Raw genomic sequence first — 25,686 nt, 5'->3', positions numbered from 1 at the left:
TTCAGTTCAAAGTGGCTCCCGCTCACCCCGTCAGATGCTCTCACAGCAAGGCTGCGTGTGAGGCTGACAGAGACGCGCTGTTTAATGTGTTGGAGATGTGCTGTTTTCCTTAATGCATAACTTGAATTTCACAGGTATATTCTCCATCTGTAAATGTTAAAAAAGCCATGGAAATATTTCCATTTTGCTGTCAGAAGAGCATGAGCTTTTGCTTTGCGATTCTCCGCTAAACTCCACAGACTTCTTTTAGAACGAGCGCTGCCGCGCGCAATGTGCACCAAACAGACAGAGCTCAATGAAATAGGATCGCAATAAATCTGACTAAAATAATACATTTTGCTGAAATATTTGTAGTTGGTCAATAAATGTGACATATGTAGAATTCTAAACCTACAAGTAAGTGCATTTTTATGATAGAACTAACTTTGAAGTGTAATGGGGTAATCAAAATAGACTTTTTACTCAATTTGTCTGTGCTTTTTATTATTTTCATTTTTAGTTTAGTAACTTTAACTTCTGCTTTAAAAGGATTATTTTTGTTTTTAGATTGCAATGTTACAATGTTGTTTAATCCAAAAACAAAATACCTAGATATATAGGCCACCATATACCGCAAATCAGCCAATAAATACAGAGATATGAATTTTTGCTCATATCGCCCAGCCCTATACAGAAGCATACTGGAGTTTTTTTTTTTTTCTCTGTCTTTTTTAAATAGCATAGCAAAAATTAACTAAACAGTTATGGTAAACAGTAAACTATATATACATGCATGTGTGTGTATTTATTAGGAAAGCACCGAAATGAAAATTCTTGGCCGAAGCCGAAGAAAATGAAAAACAAAAACACAATTACAAAAAAATAATTAACAATTTTTTCACCATTGCATAAATTAAATAGCCAAAATGTCCTTTTTACTGTTTTGTCTTGCTTTTCAAAGAACAAATACAATTACAAAACAACAATTAAAAAATATTTAACACTGAACATTTTTAACATTCTAGCAGACATTATACCAACAAAGCACAATTTAACTTAAAATGAATAAGTTGGTAAAATAATATTTTTTTGGCCATCAGACCCCCTTCTTGAATCATGCATATATTTTTACTGTAAAATTAAAAGCAGCTTTGCTGAGAAGATATTTCAGATCCTAATTTGAACACTGTATGAATGTTATAATACATGTATTAACAGAGCTGTTGTAATAATTAGTATCATTATTATTGTCTTACTTTTTATTTTTTGTAGAACAACAGTAAAATTACAATTCTATCATTTATAAATGTTGATGGAGTTCTTGCTTCTTCTCAGCTTTTATTTTGGCGGAAACGTGCAGGAAGACCTCAGCACTTTTTGTTGACAGCAAATTTATAAATGAGTCTCGTAACGAATACGTAGCACATATCGCATTGTCACATGCCTTGTAAAAATTCATAAAAATGTGACTGAGCAACTGATGAGTAACACTGGTTCAGTGCAGATTTTCCTCGGGCTTGGACTTTGAACCCTGTTTAACAAGCAGATCCACCGTGAACTCGTGCAGCGCTGTCAGAATACATGCAATTCGTGCATGTTTTAGAAAACAGAATGTTTTGCAGTTTATTTACTAATTGTTTAAGGCCTTTTCAATCATCATACAGTAACCAGCAACAATCACCTCTTCCTCTTCTCATCGAAGACATGCAATGCAGTAATAAACAGTCTCTCGCTGTCGGTGCATGTAATGATTTTTGCGTCTTTCTCGGACAGTTTAAATGCTTCCACACTGCTGACATGTGTACTGCATTAAAGAGTGTGCTCCTCTCACTTTTCTCTGGGTGCTATTTGATTGTGTCATATCATTGTTCAGTACAATTTATTCAGTCTTTTTGCTTATTCGGCAGAACATCGAAAGAGCTTTTGTTGCTATTTTCAGCCGAAAAATTTAGGTTGCCGAACATTCGGTGCATCCCTAGTATTTATTTATACATAAATATACACCGTACATACACATATTTTATGTACACAAAAACTTTTATTATGGATACGATCAATCACGATTAATCATTTGACATATACACAACAGTTCTTTCTGGTCCTCGATCTGATTGGCTGATAAGAGTGTTGATATTAGAGTACAATAGAACTCCAACAGTTGTTTTCAGCCATTTGTATCACAACGCTTGCCGTATTTCTTATAGCGAGTTTCATGGCGGACGTCCAAATACACTATAATTTAAAAAATAATACTATTTTGTGTCACGGAATGTAGTTTTAAGAGCATTTTAGGCGAAATTATACTTGTTTGAACTTCAAAAAGGCGGTTTATAAATAAAGATAACATATTTAAAAATTTGCTTTGACGTTGTTGTGAGCTCCAGAGCGGCAGCGGCCATTCTGCGCTCATGAAGCTGCCCGAGAGCACCTCACCTCAGCCAGATCTTCTAGAATCTGCCGCTGACTCTGATGTCTCTATAGTAGTTAAACATGAGTTATAATTAGTTTTGGGTAAATCTGACGGGCAGGCCTGTGGTCTCATTAAGCTATTATTTGTAGAGCCCGACCGATATATCGTTTAGCCAATATTATTAGCCAATATGAGCCTTTCGCCGATATATCTGTATCGTCGGATATGCCGCCGATGTAAAATTTGTTTTTGCAAAACATGTAATGCAGATTAAATGCTTCTGAATGGTGTTATTACTTAGTTTGTCCAGCAGAGCGCGCTCCATTGTTTGCTACTGGTGACCCAGGTCAGTATAGTGTAGAGAAGCGCGTATGAGCTCAGATGAACGTCACCCTAGTCCACTGCTTCAAATAATCCTAGCGACTTGAACTATGGCTCTGTGTAGAAAATGCGCTCCATCTGAAAGCACGTGCTGGAGCGCCTTTACTGATGAGATGCGCATGAAAGTCGCATTTGATTTTTTGCACAGCCCTAGAATGAATGCTGTATCAGATGCAGGTAATCATAATCGCTCAGTCAGTCTCTCATAATACTCTACTAGTTATACGTAATACACCGCTTTTAATACATTAATACAATAAGCTTTTAATGAAGCAACTCAACCTTCCTTCGTTACTAGTTCTAAAGTGACGAATTGGTAATCCAAAGGCTGGAGGCTTAGGCTCAGCTTTTAAACTGTCAAACTTTAGAACATTATTTTGTGTATTTGGTATAATGAAAAAACACATTATTTTTCACATACTTTACATTATTGTTGCTCCTCTATGCCCCGCCTTTCTGAAACACATTGATTTTTACAAAGCTCATCATTCTGAAAAGCGATGTGTGCTCTGATTGGCCAGCTATCCAGTGCGTTGTGATTGGGCGAATACCTGAAGCGTGTGACGGAAATGTTACGTCCCATACCATACTGTGATGGCGTGTCCCGGTGTGACGAGACAAAACCATAATTTTGCATTTTTGATCGGAGAAACGACAAACAACAAGCATTAATCTGCACAGCTCAAAATTCGCGTTTGAATCATCAGTGGCAAATTCTTTAAATATGAAAATGTACTTACAGGCTGTGAGTCAGCATTATTTGTCAGAACACCGGCATTGTAGGCTTCTCTCCAGGAAACATCTGAATATTTGGGTTGAACTGTTCTGGAATAGTGTTGTAAATACAACATAAACACTGATTTCTTGTCGTGTCCTCTTTTAGAAGGCCATACATAGTAGTTTCGCTTTCACAACTACACACACAGTGGCGGCAACAATACTACAGCGAGAATCTAAATTATGCCTTCTTTCTTTGCGCGTGACGATTTTCCACATCGTGAAAATCTTCTCACACAGTGATACATACATGTTCGTGCTTGTAAAAAAGATGTTTTAAGGCTGATTTATACTTCTGCATTGGACATATGCCTCTACGCCGTAGGATGTGCGTCGGTATTCATTTATACTTCTGCGTCTTTGTCCGCGTTGACGTGTAGTACACATGGAAACCGGTAGTCTGCAGTGTCCACGGGCATGTTGCTTGTGTAACCTGCAGACCACTGCAAAAGCTGAAGAAGAAGCAGGTTGTCAGAGAAGCAGCCGTGACGGTGGCAAATAAATATCAAATAACAGATAATTTATTTAAAACAACAAAAAAGAGATGACAGTGGAACAGCAGAAGATGCCATTTTTTTCAATCTCCACAAGGACTTGTACCTTGGCAGAACAACTGTTTGTCACGGACAACAAAGTGATGTAATGCTACATTTTATAATAAATGAGAAGACACTTGTTCTTTGCTTTGTTTTATTTTGTAACATTAAAATATATTAAAGTGCAAAACACACACACAATACTCAAATACATACGGAGGAAGGGGTACTAGCAGACCAGTCACAGATTTGGAGAGATCCACATTTTTGGAGAGGTGCATGTCAGGCTACGCCGAAGCCTGCACATACTACACACAACCTACGGTGTAGTTTTGACGCAGAAGTATAAATCAACCTTTAGGAAGGCGTGGACAAGTCTTAACTTTTATAAAGAATATCTCTTTCAGTTTGAGACTTTAGTCTTTGCAACTTTAGGTATCTTATCTATTCACAAACAGTTTGTAACACTCCAAAGAGAAAGGAAAACTTGAAATCGCATCATATGACTCCTTGGACAATCTGTCCACATCAGTACATGTGAGACTCGCGCCGTCCCTTTTCCCAACACTTCCCTCTGTTCATCATCGCTTTCAGCACATTTTACTCACCAAAAAATACTCCCACTCATATTTTTAGTATTACTTACTACCCAGAAATGTTCTGTGAACCAAACAAACAGAAGAAAAACAAGGAAATTAGGGAAAAATAAATTACTTTGCGAAAGCAAATGCGGTGCTGGGAAACTGAGAAGTAAACAGAATGTGCCCGTCAGTCATGTTTTTCCAATTGTGACATCATCACCATGGCAATAGATTCCAGCAGCACAGTTTTGCTCAGATGGCCTGATGAGAACGAAGTATGTGTGTGTGTGTGTGTGTGTGTGTGTGTGTGTGTGTGTGTGTGTGTGTGTGTGTACTCACTTGTGTGTGTGTGTGTGTGTGTGTGTGTGTGTGTGTGTGTGTGTGTGTGTATGTGTTTGTGTGACTCACTGTGCTCATGACTAAACTGTTATCTGCTCTGTATTCAAACCCTGTAGAGAGAAATGCATTTCTGAAAACACCTGACAATCTTTCTATCAAAACCAATTCTCTTGTTCTGCAAGTGTTCATTTATCACAACTACTACTTTTTTTTTTCAAGAGCTCAGTGAAAATGCTCCACTGAATCAATAGAATTCACTAATTATAGACTCACTTATTATAGTTGTCTTTTTAAAATTCCTAATTAGACTCAAATTAAACCAAAAAAAATCTTCATTAGTTTTTGCTCAAATATTAATTGGGCTTTACCAAGTAATTGAGCTGAACTACTTCATATGTCTCCTGTGCTTGAGTTTGCAGCTTTCTTGACGTTTGCAACTTCCAATTAAATAGCTGAATTAACCATGTCATTTCCCTGTTATTTAAAGCAAGGTAATAGGATCTGACATTGAACTGTTTTTTGGGGGGTTTTTGAACAGGGATTTTTGTTACTTGAGATCAGTTCTGATGGAAGCAGACTCCATTTTACTGAGAAAGTTGAGAGGTTTTTGTTGAATTTCTCTGAAAGAAGAGAAATTTGTGATTTAATGATTACATTAGTATTAAAGTTCCTTTAAAGAAGTGAGTTGTGTGTGTTAAATATTTTTTATGCATCCTATATTTCCTGGATGTTACAAACACACACTCATACATTGTGAACACAGAATTATCCTTATATTATTATTTTTTTAATTCAAACACTCTAGATGTATTTTTTTTTCAACATTCAAATGTTCTAGTTTTTCATTCATTCTGTAATTCTCATTTCCCTGTATATTCAAACATTAGTTGTAGCAGATATTCAGAAACTCTCTTGTTTGAACATTCAAATGTTTGTAAAATTATCTTTTTCCGCCCTTTACATTTAAACATATTGCAATTATGTGTTTTTTTTTTTAACATTGTAACATTCTAGCCCCCAGCTTAACAGACAAGGATTAAGCCTAGTCCAGACTAAAATGTAAGTCTGAGCTGTTTAATTTAACTTTAAAAAAAAAAAAAAAAAAAAAAAAAAAAAAAAACCTTGCACTGATTGATCTTAAAACGTGCCTTTGTTTTGTCTCAAGATGCACACCAGTAATGTTTTTTTATAAGGTACGTTTATAAAAAATTACTTAAATGTCCTAATTAAACTATGGCCTAATCTTGGTTTAGTCTAAACCCTGTCTGTGAAACTAGGCCTAAATGTTGCAGAATGCGGACATTCTAAAATGATCTCTTTTTTTTTAAACATTGATGTGTTCCAGATATTGCAAACATTCTGAAATGGAAGTTGATTGCTGGACATGGTGAACCTCATTAGCAGATGTGGTCGTGACTGAATTTGTGACTCAGTGTTAGGATGATGTTATGTTAGCCTTCACAATCTGTCACTGCTGAGATTCTACTTGTGTTTCTCTTTCTGTATGTGAAGTGTTATCAAAAATTACCGCAGCAGAGTTTGTGTTACCGCTGTTTTTTTCCTTTCAACAGAGATTGCATAACCCCACACCACACACACACACAAACATATACCATAATATAAAAAACACACACACACACACATTTCCTCTCCGAGTAGAATGGCCCTCTTCTTTGTTATGTAACTAAAGGTCATATTGACAATGTTTTACATTTTCCTGGAAAATATCCTCGTACATATTCTGGAAAATGTTGTCACAAATTACATTTTGTTCCCTTTGAAGTTATACAAGCTTACTAAATACTAACTTAAAGTAGGTTAACAATAAATTACTTTTGTAATTACTTTTAATAATGTTTCTTTTTGTTTTAGGGTTGTTTTTGACTATGGCGACTATGGGGGAGGAGTCAAGTCCCAGTGTCACCGCCCCTGCTGATGTCACAGGCTCCGCCTCCAGTCCACAGAGTGATGCCGTAACCAATGAGCTGCAAGAACTGTCTCTTCAGCCCGCCCTCAACTTGCTTCCTATTCATGAGAGGAAGAATGGTGAGCTTCTTGTAATGCAAAAACGGTTGCATGTAATTATTAAATCTAAGACATTGAATCTTCAATAATTCTGACTGCAGCATTTGTGAACACAGCATTCATAAGCTTTACTTATATGATAACCAATACCAATATGACAGATGTCCACTTATTTTAAGTAACAGTTTAGAGTTGCTTATTGCTTCTATAAATTCCAATTTTTTAAAAAATTCCTTGTTCAAAATTAGGTAAACATACTGTTTATTTTTATCAAGCAACTTGCATATACTGTATACTGTAGAGTTAAGCTGATGGTCTAAAATGTACTTTTTGCCACACTACCCAATAACAGGTGAATCGAGAATTTATTTGTCATAAATATATCTCATACTCAAATTATTTTTCAGTCATGCTGGAATTATTTAGCTGTTTTTCTTATGTATTTCTGGCAATCAGTGCAGGTCATTGTGTCACTCGCTGCATAATACAGTATATGAGATGAGTCAGTCTCCATCGCTCTGTGAAACGCCGCCTGTCAGAACAACGTCAGGACTGATTTTGTTCTTCATATTTTTGTCTGGGTGGCTTAATGAGAAGAATTTTTCACACACAGTATATGTCAGTGTCACCACATGGAGTTATGAAGGAAATAAAACTTAAGAAATCCTAGGTAAGCTTCTGATGGCCAGTTTTCAACCAAAAATGTTAAAGAAATGAGGTATGATTCATTCTAGACAATGTATTTTGTTGCTGGTCTTTTGTAAACCTAGCAGCCAATTGGCAAGCAATTTTGTTTTCATTTATTACTTATTGGATGCTGATCTTGGACCCTCTGTGTACTATCACAAAATTAAAAAATAGATTTTTTTTAAATAATTCCAAAAAATTATGGTAACACTTTACAATACATTTGTTGACATTAGCTAACTACATTAATTAACTTGATCTAACAATGAAAAATACCTGTGAAGCATTCTTTAATCTCAGTTAAAGCTAATTTAAGCATTTGATAATACATTTATTAGAATCAAAAGTTGCTTAATATTATTTAAAGGACCTAAATAAAGTTGTAGTTTTATCAAGTAACATTAACAAAGATAAATAAATGCTGTAACAAATGTATTGCTCGTTTTAATGTTAGCTATTGCATTAAAGATAAAGTTCACCCAAAAATGAAACATTTGTCATCATTTGCTGAACACAAAATAAGGTATTTTAAATAATGTTGGTAACCAAACAGTTGCCCTTAGTCAGTGACTTCCATAGCGGTTTCTTTATTATGGAAGTCAGTGGCTACCAGCAGCTGTTTGGATCCTAACATTCTTCAAAATATCTTCTTTTGTGTTCAGCAGAAGCTAGAGGGTGAATAAGTGATGACAGACTTTTCATTTTTGGGTGAGTTATCCGTAATGGGTCGTATTGTTAAGGGTTACCAAAATCAGAACAAATAAATGTACTTTCACTAACATGCACAATTAGGCATAGACATAATGTTATGATTTGATATGATAGGCTTAGTGTTCTGATCTGCAAACGTGCACATGCTCGCACATGGCTAAGCTGATTAACTGTGTTTAGCATATGGTGACCAGCCTCTGGCTAATAAAGGTTTCTAGGGTTATTTTGCTTTACTAATCTTTGTTAACACCCACACTCACATCCCACAAGCTCTAAATATGAAACTGAAATTCAGATTAAAAACCTAGTTGTAGAAGCCTTGTTATCTCTGAGGTGTCACTACTGCCACCCAGTGGATCTTTTCAGCACTTTGGTTTATTATTTTTTTTAATCCTTGAACAGTATTGGGCAGCCTGCAATCACTTAGACTTTATACACAGTCTGGCAAGTGAGTAGTCATTTAGCAGATGCTTTTAAGCAGCCGGAGTGACCTGATTTTAAGTGCCTCGTTGAGGCTAATGGATCGGCCCTAGTGAGAAGGGTCTGGCTGCAGACGTGCACTCTACTCTGTCTGCAGTGTCACTTGCACTTTCTGTACAGGAACTGGAAATGAGTTACATAATGTTATTTAAGTTTGGTGCTTATTGCTTGATTATATGTATGGCTTTTAAAAAGAATTATTTTTAAATAAATCGTATTGTTTCAGCAATGAAACTCACAGCAGTATGTGTATTTACAGAAGACATAGGCTAGTGTATGTTCTGTCTTTATGCTGTACAGTCAAGACATAAAGAATATTTGGACGCGTTTATATATTTGTTATATTATCCAATGCCATTCATTTGTGTACATTTTAGTTAATTTTTGGGGGCCAACTGCATGTTTGTTTGGCAACATTGCAGGGTTGTCATTGTGGTGATTGTTGTGGACCTCAGATGCATGAGAGACTATTATTTTAGTTATAGTTGGATATAAAAACTCTCAAAATCTTAAAAACTTTCAAAAATCAAGATTTTTTTTTTTTTCTATCCTGCATTCCAATTAACATCAGACTGCATTTGGGTTGTTTTATAATAACTAAAATATACAGCTAAATAACAATAATAACAACTAAACTAACACAATAAAACACAATAAAAACATAAAATAAAATAAAAATATGATTTAAGAAAATAAAAACTGAGTTATTTGTTTTTGCAAATAAACATCATATAATACATATACACATATACATACATAGTTTAATTTTAATTGTAGTTTTTGTGTAAGATTTAGTAATTTGTTCATGTGCTATGTGTATGTTAGTGTTTATTAGGTTTTTTAAGATTTCTATTTAGCTTTAAAGGATTAGTTCACTTCTAGAATGAAAATTTCCTGAACTAACCCCCATGTTATCCAAGATGTTCATGTCTTTCTTTCTTCAGTGGCAAAGAAATTATTATTTTTTTTTAACATATAAGTTATAAGTTTATATATATATGTATTTTATATATATTTAATATATACATATAATATATATATATATCTATATATATATATATATATATATATTATATATATATCTAAAGTTTATCTATATTTTGTTCTATAGTGTATTCTATTTAATTTTTTTTAGAAAATGACAGAGTTTCATTAGATAAGACCCTTATTCCTCGGCTGGGATCATGTAGAGGCCTTTGCAGCTGCATTGAAACTGCAGTTTGGACCTTCCACTCGTTGGCTGCCATTATACTCCACTATGTGAAGAAAAATAATGTAATCCTCAAAAAAAAAAACTTAATTTGACTGAAACAAAAAAAAAAAAGAACACCTACAACTAGCATGACGTGGGGTGAGTAAATTATCAGGAATTTTTTTTTTTTATTTTGGAAGTGAACTTCTCCTTTAAAGAAATAGTTCACCCCAAAATGAAATTTTGCTGAAAATTCACTCACCCTCAGGCCATCCTGAGGGCCATAGATGAGTTGGTTTATTCTTTGGAACCGATTTGGAGAAATTTGTCATTACATCACTTGCTCACCAATGGATCCTCTGCAGTGAATGGGTGCCGTCAGAATGAGAGTTTAAACAGCTGATAAAAACAACAATAATCCAGAAGACTCTAGTTATTAATTAATGTCTTGTGAAGCAAAAAGCCAAAAGATATTTTTAACTTAAAGCCATCGCTTCCAGCTATTCAGCTAAAATATGAGTCCTCTATCCGTAATATTGCTTTCTCCAGGTATCTTGTCTGAATCAGGAGAGAAATATGCTTAACTTACAAGCCAAAAAAACATCTTAAGAATGACTTTAAAACATCTTAATGGTGGATTTGTTTACAGACACACTGCTTTTAAATTTATAAGACATTAACTGACGGACTGGAGTTGTGTGGATTGCTTTTGGGTTATTGTGATGGTTTAATTTGGATTCTCATTCTGACGACACCCATTCACTTTAGTACAGTAGATCCATTTTTTCCATAATAATAATTATTTTTTATTTCGTTTCAGCATTATTTCAATTAAAAAAAAAACATTAATGGTTTTAGTTAACAGTAACAACACTGATGAGAGACTCCTTTTATAACTCATGATGCAGGAGACAAGACTGTTTACATATACACACATTTTATTCATTTAAATGCAGTTCGTCATTTCTGTCAACCTTGAGCTATCACATTTTCTTAAGTGCCAAGTTTATCTATAAAATGCACGCATCTTTCTTGATTTGTCTCCTCCAAGGATATCTTACACCCTCACACTTCGGGATGTAAAACCAAATGTGCTACAGGAATAAGTCTGCACCGCATTTGCTAAAAAAGGCTCCTAAAACACCTGCCGAACTGAGCGATTTTACACCGTAGCGGTGAGGTGTGGCTGTCAGACAGACTTTGGACGCATTACCATAAATACAGCAGCTTTAAATAGCTGCACTAGGCAATTGTGATGTTCTCCATGCAGCCGCCAGAAATCTGCACATTTTTAGGAAGTCATATTTCACAGATTTTAATTTCAGCCATATATTCATATTGAGAAACACACTTCTGTGACTGCGAATGTGCGTTTGTGTGTGTCATTCTGTCAGCAGAGAGAGGTCATTGAGTGCAGAGTGTGCTGGTTTAATAAAGCACACACTACTCAGCACAAATGTGTGTGTGTGTGTGTGTACTGAATGACTTGAGGAACAGCTGTGGTTGTGCGGTAGTGCTGTCACACACACACACACACACACCTTTCCCTGCGGGTAACTTCAGTCTCCATGCTGCTTCTGCAACAGCAGGGCTCTGGATCTTTGATGTAGCTGTTTCTTCTCATCAGATATCTTCTTCCTTTATTTCTTATTTATTTCTTTTCCATCGTCTTCCACTCTCTTTTTCTCTCATCTGGATTCATGTTAGCACATCAGCAGTTCTGAGTGAATGCCAGAAACAGGCGGAGTGTGAAAGACACAAAGGCTGAATGAAGTTTGGAGTTAGAAATCTCAGCGTCTCTTTGAAGGAAAAGTGCTGTAGCACTTATTTTTTGACCTTTTGAAACCTTTTTTAAAAACCTGACCACCATGCTGGACACCAGCTCGTGGCTCCATGCCAACCCCGCCCCATTTGGATCTTCTCCAATCAGCCGCGGCGTGAAGAAACAAGCCGTCCGATTGGACCGTGAGCGGCGTGCCTGTCTGAGTCTGAGAGAAGGTGTGGAGTCATGTTGCATGTGTGCGTTCAGACCAACAAACATTCTTAAAGCATTTCAAAAGACCCTTTAGTCAGTTAAACTTTGAATAGCTCGATCCACACCATTTGTGTTACAGATATTATTGAGATCTCTAATTGTGTGGCTTTGTGGGGTGTGCTATTACTGTTTTAAGCTTTTAGACTCGTACAATATAGGCCTGATATATGATAAAAATTGAGAAAAATGGTGTTGAGTTTTACAGTGTTATTTTATTATTATTTATACAATGTTACATTATTTATCAGTATCTTCAGTTGTATTTCAGTTTTTTTTTTAGGTTTAGTTTTAGTTACATTTGTCATGTTTTAAATAATTATTTTTTAAATTAACAAAATAAATTAATTAATATATAAAGCTTGATTTTTTATTTATTGCAGTTTTAGTAAGTTTAGTACTTTAGCTTAAGTATGTTTCAGTTAGTTGCCAAATCTATTTTTCTAATTTTTAGTTTTTTTTTTTTTTTTTTTTTAGTTTTTAATCTAATATTTCTGTTTTATTTTATTTCAGCTATATTTCAACCACAAATAAATGAATAATATTATTATTTTAATTATTTAACAATAACAACACTGCAACATGGTTTCATTAGCATTATTTTGTCCCTGCATGTAATGGTACACCGTTTTGTGTAAACTATACTTGTGCCACCAATGAAGTCTTGCTTAAGGGTTTGTGCACCCAAAAATGACAATTCTGCCATCATTTACTCTTTTGGTGAACACAAAAGAAGAAGAATGTGTGTAACTAAACAGTTGATGTACCCCATTGACTTCCATAGTATGGAAAAAAAATGCAATGGAAGTCAATGACTACCATCAACTGCTTGGTTCCCAACATTCTTCGAAATATATTTTGTGTTCAGCAGAAGAAAATAAATTCATACAGGTTTGGAACAACTTGAGGGTGAGAAAATGATGACAGGAATTCACTTTTGAGATGGGCTTATCGACTAAGTGTGTTGAAAGAGTTTAAACTTGCTGTGGATTAGCAATCAGATGTAATTATATCAAATGTGAGCAGTGATGTTGTATCATTAAATATTTTATAAGCTGAGACCTGTAAACAGCAGGCATGATCCACTGAGCTGTTTGCACGTGTTTGTGTGATTGTGCTTGCTGTGCGTGCTATGCCAAGGGCGATAAGGGAACCAGAGCGATGACATTCCCACAATCCAGGATGAAGAAGCATCAGCTCATGCACACACACACACATGCTTGAACAGCACATTTAGGTGTCCTGCAGGTTGCAATTTGAGACATGAGGTGTAATTTACTGTGATAACCTCAATAACTCAGCAGCAGCTCAGCAGCCTGCCACACAGATTGAGTGTCAGGTACAATATGACTGTGAGGACTCAAATAGAAACATATGGAGAACAAGCTACAGAGAAAGATGGAGGGATTCCAGATAAGTTGTGCATTGTGAGCTTAGTTTAACTGTGAGATTTGTAGTGACAAACACAAAGTAAAATGACTCATTTACAATGGTCAGATCAGTTTATATCCTGGCATTGTTGAATTCGTTTGAGAGATGGGTAACACTTTAATTTGGGAATCAATCTGTTAACTGTTAACTAGTTGCTTATTAGCATATTACTAGCATATTGGCTGTTAATTATTACTTTATAAAACACATATTGATGCTTAATCACTTATTCTGCATGATCATATTTTAAATCCCTTGATGCTACCTCATACCTACACTTAAAGGGATAGCTCACCTTTCATCCTTTACACAGCCTCATGTAGTTCCAAACCTATACGAGTTTCTTTTATACAGGTCCTTCTCAAAAAATTAGCATATAGTGAAAAAGTTCATTATTTTCCATAATGTAATGATAAAAATTAAACTTTCATATATTTTAGATTCATTGCACACCAACTGAAATATTTCAGGTCTTTTATTGTTTTAAAACTGATGATTTTGGCATACAGCTCATGAAAACCCAAAATTCCTATCTCAAAAAATTAGCATATCATGAAAAGGTTCTCTAAACGAGCTATTAACCTAATCATCTGAATCAACTAATTAACTCTAAACACCTGCAAAAGATTCCTGAGGCTTTTAAAAACGCTCCCAGCCTGGTTCATTACTCAAAACCGCAGTCATGGGTAAGACTGCCGACCTGACACCCTCAAGCGAGAGGGTAAGACACAGAAAGAAATTTCTGAACGAAAGGCTGTTCCCAGAGTGCTGTATCAAGGCACCTCAGTGGGAAGTCTGTGGGAAGGAAAAAGTGTGGCAAAAAAACGCTGCACAACGAAAAGAGGTGACCGGACCCTGAGGAAGATTGTGGAGAAGGACCGATTCCAGACCTTGGGGGACCTGCGGAAGCAGTGGACTGAGTCTGGAGTAGAAACATCCAGAGCCACCGTGCACAGGCGTGTGCTTTTGAACCAGAAACAGCGGCAGAAGCGCCTGACCTGGGCTACAGAGAAGCAGCACTGGACTGTTGCTCAGTGGACCAAAGTACTTTTTTCGGATGAAAGCAAATTTGCATGTCATTCGGAAATCAAGGTGCCAGAGTCTGGAGGAAGACTGGGGAGAAGGAAATGCCAAAATGCCTGAAGTCCAGTGTCAAGTACCCACAGTCAGTGATGGTCTGGGGTGCCATGTCAGCTGCTGGTGTTGGTCCACTGTGTTTTATCAAGGGCAGGGTCAATGCAGCTAGCTATCAGGAGATTTTGGAGCACTTCATGCTTCCATCTGCTGAGAAGCTTTATGGAGATGAAGATTTCGTTTTTTCAGCACGACCTGGCACCTGCTCACAGTGCCAAAACCACTGGTAAATGGTTTACTTACCATGGTATTACTGTGCTCAATTGGCCTGCCAACTCTCCTGACCCTGAACCCCATAGAGAAATCTGTGGGATATTGTGAAGAGAAAGTTGAGAGACGCAAGACCCAACACACTCTGGATGAGCTTAAGGCCGCTATCGAAGCATCCTGGGCCTCCATAACACCTCAGCAGTGCCAACAGGCTGATTGCCTCCATGCCACGCCGCATTGAAGCAGTCATTTCTGCAAAAGGATTCCCGACCAAGTATTGAGTGCATAACTGAACATAATTATCTGAAGGTTGACTTTTTTTGTATTAAAAACACTTTTCAATCACTATTCATACAAAATGGTCAACATAGAGGTTGTAATATTGTCTTTTTGGGTTTTCATGGCTGTATGCCAAAATTTTTATGAAAGACCTGAAATATGCCAAAATCATCATGTTTAATTTTTAAACAATAAAAGACCTGATATTGAAACACAAACAGAAGAATGCTGGTAATCAAACAGTTGTCTTCCATAGTATGTCTTTCCCTACTATGGTGTGCAAACTGAAATCTAAATTCAACATAACAAAGAAACTTATACAGGTGAAATGAGGCTTTAAATGATGACAAAATTTTTATCTGTGTGGCAAATATTTTCATGGCATACAATTACATATATAAAATATAATCTATACTACTTTCAAAATTAAACACATAAAACAATAATTTAAAATCATTTACAAAAAAAATAATAAACAAATATTATTTACAAATTAATTATGTTTCATATGTAAATATGTAAGACAATAAGTTCTACTCATGGTTAAAAAAATAATAAACATGCCTTAATGTATTATTTAACAGCATCTTGCAGCATTTTTCAAGATTTAATTTGGGAAATAGAGCAGAAGTTAGAGCCTAGATAGGATGGGCATCCCTTTATTTTCCTCTTTTGTTCTCACTCTTCAGGTCTCTTGAGGATGACATTACATCTCTATATCAATGTGGATGATGTGTTTTGGCAGTAGTTTGTGCTGCAGTATCTCACTCTGACACTGAAGGAAAACTCACACGTCTCACACACACACACACACACACACACACACACACACACACACAAGCACAATTTTCCCGGACCAACTTTAGATCCCTAATACTGCAATTATGAGTCATCAGCCTCATTTCTCTTGCTTACAACATTGAGGTTTAGTGTGTATGTTAGCACCGCTGTCCTCCTGAAACACTTGCACACACCTCCTGCCAGCCTTCTCAATTTCACCTCATTTAGTGACCTCACGCTAGATGAAAATTCAGCAGCCCATCAGCTGTTGTGATGACCTAGAGCCAGATCACAATTTAGCAGCGCAACAGGTGCGGCACTGGCTCTATTCCACAACACAAACAGCATGTGTACAGTTGCTATAGGCGCTCAGTTAATAAATTTACCCGTGCTGACAGGTTCAGACCTCAACATCATCAGCCATGTTCAATAACACATCTTCTGGCTTTAATCTCAGACTATGCTGACGTCACAAGTACATATCATTACCATCGTAATCATATATGTGACCCTGGAGCACAAAACCAGTCATAAGTAGCACTGGTGGTATACTTGTAGCAATAGCTAACAATACATTGTATGGGTCAAAATAATCGATTTTTATTTTATGCCAAAAATCATTAGGATATTAAGTTAAGATCATGTTCCATGAAGATATTTTGTAAATTTCCTGCCGTAAATATATCAAAATGTAATTTTTGATTAGTAATATGTATTACTAAGAACTTCATTTGGACAACTTTAAAGGCGATTTTCTCAATATTTAGATTTTTTTTGCAGCCTGAGATTCCAGATTTTCAAATAGTTGTATCTCTCCCAAATATTGTCCTAACAAACCATACATCAAGCTTATTTATTCAGCTTTCAGATGTATTATACATTTCAATTTCCAAAAATTGACCCTTATTGTGGTCCAGGGTCACATATATTACATATTTTGTAACATTTCTTGACGAAAATGTTTAAATATTTGTTTATATGATTGACAGTTTTTTTTATTTTTCTGCATGTTCTGTCAGCTCTTATTGTGATTCCTCTAACATCTCGATTCGTTCATGTTGACTCTATGCCACATGGTTAACGATGACTCCGGGGAGCAAATGTGTCAAAATGTCAGATGCGAGAACCAAAACCACAGCGAGAGATGGCTCGTTTTAGCCTTGTATCAGGTTATTAATCTAACAGAGCCCTTTCCCTCTGTGGTGGTGTTTAGTTGTGTTTGTTACATAAACGGCTTGGTTTTGCATTCTCGTAGATGTTTGAAGCGGTATGATACCAATATACGATATGAGGCTTTACATTTTTATCCACCAGAATGGTTTCAGTAAAGCCTTTGACACACAGCGAGCATTTTCCATTGCGCTACTGTTGGTGTTTCTTCTAGTGGAAGAGGTAGTTGCTTGTCTTTCTGTTTTGGGGGCCTTGATGAATATTTGTTATGGATATTTTGCATAATGACAATTATATTATTGTAGGTTAATTTATATATGGGCCAGTAAGCTCCTGTCTCTTTGTGGCTTTACTGGTAAATCACTTGATCAAGCGAATATTTTGTTGTGACTGTACCTTTGAGGTTTCAGTCCAACCCCAGATAACCTGTAAAGATGTTTGCTTAAAGTAGTATAAACATCTAAACCATTGCCTGCTACTGTATATTGTATTTTACACGCCAGCATATTTTTTATACGTGTTTCTCGGTTTAATCACTATTTAGATTCAGACACTCATTTAATAGAATTGAGTCTTTCTTCCTGTGGTAAACCGTGGAAACATCTCGTACACTTCTGTTTTAAATTGAATGCAGAAACAGGAAGAGGAAGTATGTTGAAGTCTGTACTCTCTCCTCTCTGACTGATAAGCTCTCTGCCGGCTTTCAGGAAGAGCTTGTTCGAGAGGAGGATGAAGGAGACCGATCGAGCTGCTCGCCGGGTATTTTATCAACTTATGTGTCTTGTCATGCTGTATTTTCTTACGTTTATAGCGTGCTGTCTCCCGAACATGCAAATATTGATGCATTAGAATAGTAATGAACTACAGTGAAGTAATTTCCTCACAACTTTCAGATGTGCTTCTGTTTTCATCGCACAAGACCGTTCTGTTAGCATCATACTAGCACTCTTATTTTTTTTACTGGGTTTGAACTCTATAAAATGTTTAATTTCATGTATATGTATGTATAGTTTTGTATTTGTGCACAATTGATGTGCATAGTTGATTTTGCACTTCTGAAACCAACCATCCAATCAATCTATTGTTGTGTAACAGTGCAAAATTATGTCCCAAGAATGAGTATTTGTAAACCCGTTGTGCAGGCAGAGTTGAATTAGTCATTTTGCCCAATTTTCATCCTTGATAGTTGACTAAATGTCTTCATCGTTGACTTGATTTCTTGTTTTCTTGTAGTGCTTCAACTCAAACTTCAGCAGAGACGGACTCGAGAAGAACTGGTGAACCAGGGGATCATGCCACGTAAGGAGCACTCCCACACTCCTACTAGTACTACTGTAGTTAATAATCAGGTGCTACTAGGCAGTTCTGTTAGCATGTAGATTTGAGGATCTCAGACGTCTGTAGCACATCCCGAATGTTCCTTTGGTCTGATTTTGAAAGCATTTTCCTTCCTTGAACAAGATTCGTTCCTACACCTGGTTCATGGTTCTCATCTTTATGTGAATCTGGGTGAAATGTAGATGCCTTGTGGTTAGACCTAGTAGGTATAGCTAGTGTCTCTCATCCTGTCTAAGATGCTGATTTGGTTTGGTAAACAAGATAGAGTCGAACTTCCTTTACCTTGTGGTTTTTCTCTGAGCATGAAAAGTTGGCCCATTCATCTCAAAACTACAATATTTCGAGTTTAAATGTCAGGTCATCACTATTCTGATGGTGTTTTCACATCAGCACCCCCTGGCGTGTAGCCCAAGAAAAAATGGTGTTAAAAATAAATAAATTAAAAAATGAAAGGGCTGGGGGTGCGTTGTTAAAAATAAATAAATTAATATTTTGTAACAAAAAATAAATAAATCAAACTCATTTTATTTATTAGTATATTCATTAAAATTCATAGAAAAAAGTAGCCTAAGCCTACAATGACAAGAAGCAACAGTAAAACATGAATTAAGTTGAATCAAATTGATTGTGAAAGTCATTTGAACTTACTGACTTCACTGAGTTAATTTGTTTCCATGAATTTTTGATCATGTTATTACCTGTAACACGTCTGTGCCGTACCCAAATCAGTAATTAACGATCATTTCTACAGCTAGTGCAAAGATACAGCAGAGAAGGATCAAAGCGTCTATTTACCTCAGCAGCAACCAATCTCGCATTCTCGCATCTGCAGCACTTTTGATCTTTAACGTTAGATCTTTCCTGTTCTTGGAACAAAATTAATGCTTATGGTTGATTCAGTATTACTCTTAATGAAAAAAACACACACACAACATCAGCAATACTACAGTGACAAAGTAGCTTATATTAAACATACAACTTTTATAAACAGAACGAATAAGTCATACCCGCGTTGTAAAATGTTTTCTCCTTACTTCAAACGAATGCTTAGTTTGTGGCTCATTATTATTCTTAATAATAATAAAAAAAGGCTATAGCCTACAATAAAACAGTATGATGACAAATTCACTTATATTAAACTTTGAACTTTTATAAACAATATAAATAAGGAAAATATGTTTTACCCGCATTGTAACTAGAGATGCACCGATCGATCGGCCAGGGATCAGAATCGGCCGTTTTTCCTCATGATCAGCCCGGATCGGCGACCAACCGATCAGTCTCACTTCTTTCAGATTCTGAGCTGATCCGTTTTGTTGCCAGCGGCACAGGCAATAACGCACCAGTTAAATAGTGCTTGTACTGCACATTATTTTAGTCATTCCCGCAGGTTTCACGCTTACACCAAAAGCATGCGTCCCACCACTGATCTATATAAGTGGAGCGCACAAGTCTTGCTTGGTCTCAAACAGCTTGTGAGCCACAAAACCCAGTCATGAGTGCCTAACTGCGCTAAAACGTTTAAATACATACAAAATTATTTCAATTTGCCCGTCTTGGCAAGTATCCAGTTAAACAGTGTCAGTTTTGGAATGTTAAATAGTTGAGAAAGAGAACGCATGTTGTGTAACAGTATATTGGGTCTGTGGATAAACTCTTAAAGGGACTGCTGTCCAATATTCCTGCTGCTGTCTGTCATGTGAATCAAAGAACAAAAAACAAAGAAAATCACTTTCTGCGCCTGACTGAATACGTTTTATAACTTTAATGGTAAGCATTAATCTGTATTTAGTTTTTACAATGAAGACTACAGAAATTAAAGTAATCAAATGTAAAATAGCACTGGATGTGTTATTTTACATTTGATTACTTTAATTTCTGTAGTATTTGTTACCTGAATAAAAACCTACTTTACTTAACTTAGTTTCATAGCTCTATTTATTCCGTTGCATTTATTTGTGCTGTTGTTTGCAATTTTTTATTTTTTTTTTATTTGTTCGTATTTTATTACTGACTTTTTACTTGTGTTTTTTTAATGAAAATAAAACATTGCGTTGAACAAAAAAATATAAGTCGAATCAGTCCAAAAACACATAATGTCTTAGTAATAAAAATCAACAAACAAAAATCGGTATCGGGAGAACTATCGGAAATCAGAATTGGCCAAGAAAATTGCAATCGGTGCATCTCTAATTGTAACACAAATAAATAAACGGTCTATGGATTTCCCCTTTCTTTAAAACGATTGTAGTTTGTGGTTCATTATAAGCCTATTAATTAAAACACATCAGCCATAAAATAGAACAATGGCAAATTCGCAATAGGCCTATGTTAAACATCGAACTTTTATTAACAAAATGAATAAGTCGAAACCAGCAACAATAAAGACAAACTCGATTATGTTAAACGAAGAAATTAAACTTTTATTAACAAAAGGTGTGCTTTTGGATCATAGTGTCTCACATCACTCTCGTCACTTGACCACACCCCCACCCCACCCGGTTTTATTTCTCAGGCCCCCGACCGCCATGCATCCCCATCCCCCCACCCCCCCGGTTTCCATCTCATGTTGGCTGGAGATGTATGGTTTGAATTAAGGCAGTAAAGACATGCTTGATTTGAACAAAATGGTTTCCATCTAATGTTGGCTGGAGATGTATGGTTTGAGTTAAGTTAGTTAAAATGATGATGATTTCAGGGCTTAATGAGGAGTAAAACGAGTAACCGGAGGTCTCACCCAAACATGGATCCCAGTGTAAGTTGAAAAAGCTCTTTTTGAAGTCCAAACTTTAAAGGAGCGTAGCCCAAATTACTCAACAGATCTCTTACTCTTTTTCTTTTATACTTGTTCTCCTTCACCAAGTGTCTTATACAAGAATTACCAAATTATATTTAATACCTCAAGATACACCTCAAGTTTTAGGTTACTATTGGTCATAGCTAAGATGGTGTATGAGCAGAAAGTTTGATTCGGTTCATTAAATGTGGTGTCCGCCTCTGTTAATGTTGTTTGGGTCTAGGTTAATTTGAAGCCGCTTTTATATCAGTGCAAAAGGATGGTTCTGTTACACTTTTTGTAGTGGTTGTAGAGTTTAGTCAGGCGAGAAGTTTAAGTCGCGTAATTTTAGTGTCTCTATAGGCGTTATGTTAAGCATATTGTTGACATTTAACTGAGACTTTAACACTAAAGTTGGCTCACACAGGATGCACAGTTTAAAACAACGCAAAGGTTCATGATTAATTTAGCAGCCTTTGAGAACATTTTAAATGCTGTTTCATGCACCTCTTATGGGTTATTCCAGTTTACTTCGATAATAGTTTTACAGTGAAGTTTTTTGTATTATAGGATCATGATTAATTTAAGTTGTTTCCTTCCATGTTACAAATTTAATTAACGTGAATAACTAAAATATCAAAGAAAAAAAGTAGTAGAAGTGTTTCCATGTTTTTAAGAGAGCAAAATTGGAGAAGTTGTTGCAAAGAAGCTGTACACATTTATTTTATTTTATTATTTTATTTTAGAGATTAACAGCAGTATTACCCACTGGCAAACAGATTCGGTCCTGTTTTTGTTTCCAAGTTATTAACGATTATCATGTATGGCAGAAACATATAACCAGTAAGTTGCAATTGTGTGCCATCCTCCGATCTCCAACTTTACTCCTACACAAAACATCAGACTTAACCTTTTGACGATATCTTGTGGAGAAACACAAGCTGTGTAATCCAAATGATCAGATTGATGTGATGCTTGAAGTTAGAGAGTTAAAAACAGACCGTTGCTCTGACCCCTTCATCTGCATCTGAATATTAGTTTGCATTTTAAGTATTTACAGTAGAGACTTGAATTCTTTAATTTCATTCTCTCAAATATGCAGATACCATGTAACCACCTCGTTTTGTCTCCAGAGATCTGGACTAGCTAATCAAAGATTGAACTGTTTGTGAAAACTTTGCATTTCTTCAACCCCCCCATTTTAATTTACAGTTGTGAAGTTTAATCATACCTGTTTTCAATGCTTCATGTGCCAATTTCATCTATAAAAATCACAGTATGATTATAGATTTACATGCATCCTTTTTAAAGCATGCAAGCAACACATACTAATAAATCTGACATAAATTTATGTTTGATTTCTAATAAACTTTGATTGTGTGACTGGCCCTTTAAGGAAATCTTGCTTAAGATCTCTTCTTAGAATCATCTGAAAAAGAAAACGAAATGAAAGCCAGAAAAGCAGAAGTAGAGGGTTCAAATAAGGTGATGGTTCCCCTAAGTAGGTTTATGTAATGCTTCATACTGGGCCCATAATATCTTCCAGCATCTTCCAGTTTGAACCCAGTGTCTGCTGATATCAGCATCTCACTTGGCACACTGACTGACTGTCAACACTGTTCAACCGGCAACAGTGACACCATAGAAAATACTAAGAAGCTGTTTCTTAGAGATCTCCTTAATTTTTATATATCTTTTATAAATGATCTCTTTAGCATTCTATACTATCCATCTGTCATGTTGATTCATTGAAAACTGCCCTGAAGATTTGAGCGTATGGTTACAGTGACATTCTGATTACATCAGTCTTATTTGTTGATTTATTTATTTATTCATTTATTTGTATTTCTTTTATATTCATTCTTTCTTTTATTTTGCATTTCTTTTATTTTCATTTATTTCTTTAACTTTCTTTTTTTCTTTTATTTTCATTAATTTCTTCTATTTTAATTATTTCTGTGAATTTTTTTTTTTTTTTTTTTTTTTTTTTTTTAATTCAATGCATAAAATCGCACTACCTATCCAGTATCACTTAAATATGTGTCCTGAGAAATTATTTTTTGGGATAAATGAAACATGGCATGTTTGCGTTAAAATAAAAGTAGGTTTGGGAAAACATCATCAAAAAAAACCACAATCATTTCAATTTTATATGAATACAAAAAAAATACATTTAAAATAGATTTACAAAAAATGCTCATAAAAAAGCTTTAAAATAATTTAAAAAATTTAATTTAAACCTGAATGTCTCAAAATGCTTTAAATCTGATTTGTATTACAGACACTAAATGTTTAGATTACACATTTTCATGCTAAAACTAAGATGGAAATATTTAGTCTAAGATGGAAATATTTAGTGCACTCTTACTCATAGTGAGTGCATGATTAGCCATGCTCTTCATTTGGGTGGGCTACACACACACACACTCAGCTGAGCCATTGAGCAGGTGATAAGCAGTGTATTTAAATATATGCCATGTTTCCCATTATATCTGTTAGTAAGGGGTCAGACGCCTGGTTTAATCATCAAAGCCATTTGCTTTCAATTTGCTTTCCAAATCCTTTTGATTATATGATCAAACTAGATACTCTGAAGAGAGAATATAGAAAGTCATTTGGTTAGAAAGGCTCTGTCCAGGATAGAAATAAACCGCAATGACAGCAGATGGCAACCTTGGGGATCTTTACAGCGCTCACCCATTAACTGTCTGGATCTAAATATGGATCCCAATGGGAAGGAAGAGCAACCAGCAAATGTGCAAATGCGTATCTGCACTTTCAGAATATTCCTGAGCCCCACTTTCACTGTCTTCTCCCTTTCACTTCCTGTGCTGGCTTGCATTTCCTGTCAACTTGAATGCACTCTTTCACTCTTATCTGATCACCCTTGACTGAGCTGCCATCTTCTACTCTCAAATGAAGCTTCCCCCATTAAAACCCGTCATTATAGCCTTCAGAAGAAGGACAGTTTGACTTTTGAAGCATCAGAACTCAGAACCACCAGGACAGATTGTAAATTTAGTTTGACCGGTTTTCTGATGTTGAAAAGCTTTTCAAAAAAGCATAAAATAATTTTTAATTTTAAACATAAATATATATATATATAATACATATTTACATTATTTTTTTTCTGAATTGAATTGAATATATTCAATATATTTTCACAAGCTATTATTACATTTATTATTTATATTTAAATATAAATAAATTATTTGTTTTTCTGTAGTTGTGGCTTTGTGATACTCATTCACTGTAGGCAGGGAGTAATATATCATAGACATAAAAGGAAATATTAAAGGAGTCTTAAATGTACATATATGCTAATTTAACATAGTTTTTTTTTTTTCTATAGAATGTTTGCAATATTATAAAAGAGATAGATAAAAAAAAAGAAAAATGTATTGTAGTATGCAATATAAAAGTAGGAACAACAATTGGTTTTGCCCTATATATATATCGATATATATATATATATATACAACTTATCTATGTATAATATTGATTCATTATTATTAGTTCATTATTTATTATTATTATTATTATTATTATTTTCAATTTGTGATTTTGATTTAGGTTAATTCATCATTTTTAATTTCATTATTTTTTATTCTGAATTTAAAGTTAGTGTTTTGTGTGTGTGTTCTAGTTTTAGTTAGTTTTGATTTGGTTTAGTTTCTGTATTTTTGTGCTTTATTGCATGACATGTATTTTAGTGTAGTTTGTTTTTCAATTTAGTTTTGATTTCAGGAAATGTTAATGAAGTTTTGCATGCATTGTTAGTTTGCGTGAATGCTGATAACACTGTTTTGTAAGTGTTTTAGTCAAAGGAAACATGTTCTGTTTTAGAAACCCTTAAGTTTGCATTATCAGCACGATGAATCACATATCCAGCATGCAGTTCAGAAAGGAAATCTGAAGATTTGAGCCTGAATCTTGATGGGGATGTGGTTACAGGGACTTTCTGCAAGTCTGATTACATAAAACAACATGAAATCATTGGATACTCTAGAAAGCCTCTACAGACGTCTACAAATGCAGTTATAAGAAGTTGTACAACACAAACTGCCTGTGCCCTAATTTTCACCTTTTTAGCCTTGTTAATGTCTCATCTGCAGATAAACGACAAACATCATCAAGGCTTTGACAGTGGAGGACCATTGTGAATATAGGATCCTCATTTAGTGCGTAATTAGCTTTAGTAATTGGCCTGTTGAAGATTTTCTGTCAGATAATGTGACTGTGTTTGACCCCGGTGATATAATAAATCCCTGGTATCAAGATGGCGGTTGGGTGACGTGGCGTTTAATGGGGTGTTAGAGCTGAAAATGACGATGAGACATCACACAGATCAAGTGGTTTTTCACACTAACCTCATCATTTCTTCCTCTCACACACACTTTTTGTTCTCTCTTCAGGCGCATAACTGCATTTTGTGTTT

General features: G+C 35.4%; 1 protein-coding gene across 7 annotated transcripts in view; it reads left to right on the top strand.

Moving 5' to 3' along the window:
- Nucleotides 1-25,686, top strand: part of LOC109092293 (myocardin-related transcription factor A-like) — a 47,455-nt gene that overhangs the window by 5,977 nt on the left and 15,792 nt on the right. For 6 of the 7 annotated variants that reach the window (XM_042720677.1, XM_042720681.1, XM_042720678.1 and 3 more), the window contains 2 exons: nt 6,876-7,049; nt 18,368-18,433. In XM_042720677.1, coding sequence (XP_042576611.1) covers nt 6,890-7,049; nt 18,368-18,433 — 226 coding nt within the window. In that variant the 5' untranslated portion in view covers nt 6,876-6,889. Of the gene's footprint in view, nt 1-6,875; nt 7,050-17,841; nt 17,894-18,367; nt 18,434-25,686 lie in introns of those variants that run through there. The other variant, XM_042720679.1, reaches the window with a different exon arrangement.

The sequence above is a fragment of the Cyprinus carpio genome, chromosome B3 (genome assembly GCF_018340385.1).
Source record: "Cyprinus carpio isolate SPL01 chromosome B3, ASM1834038v1, whole genome shotgun sequence".
In the NCBI taxonomy this organism is placed as follows: Eukaryota; Metazoa; Chordata; class Actinopteri; order Cypriniformes; family Cyprinidae; genus Cyprinus; species Cyprinus carpio.
This window is presented reverse-complemented; position numbering and strand designations above follow the sequence as displayed.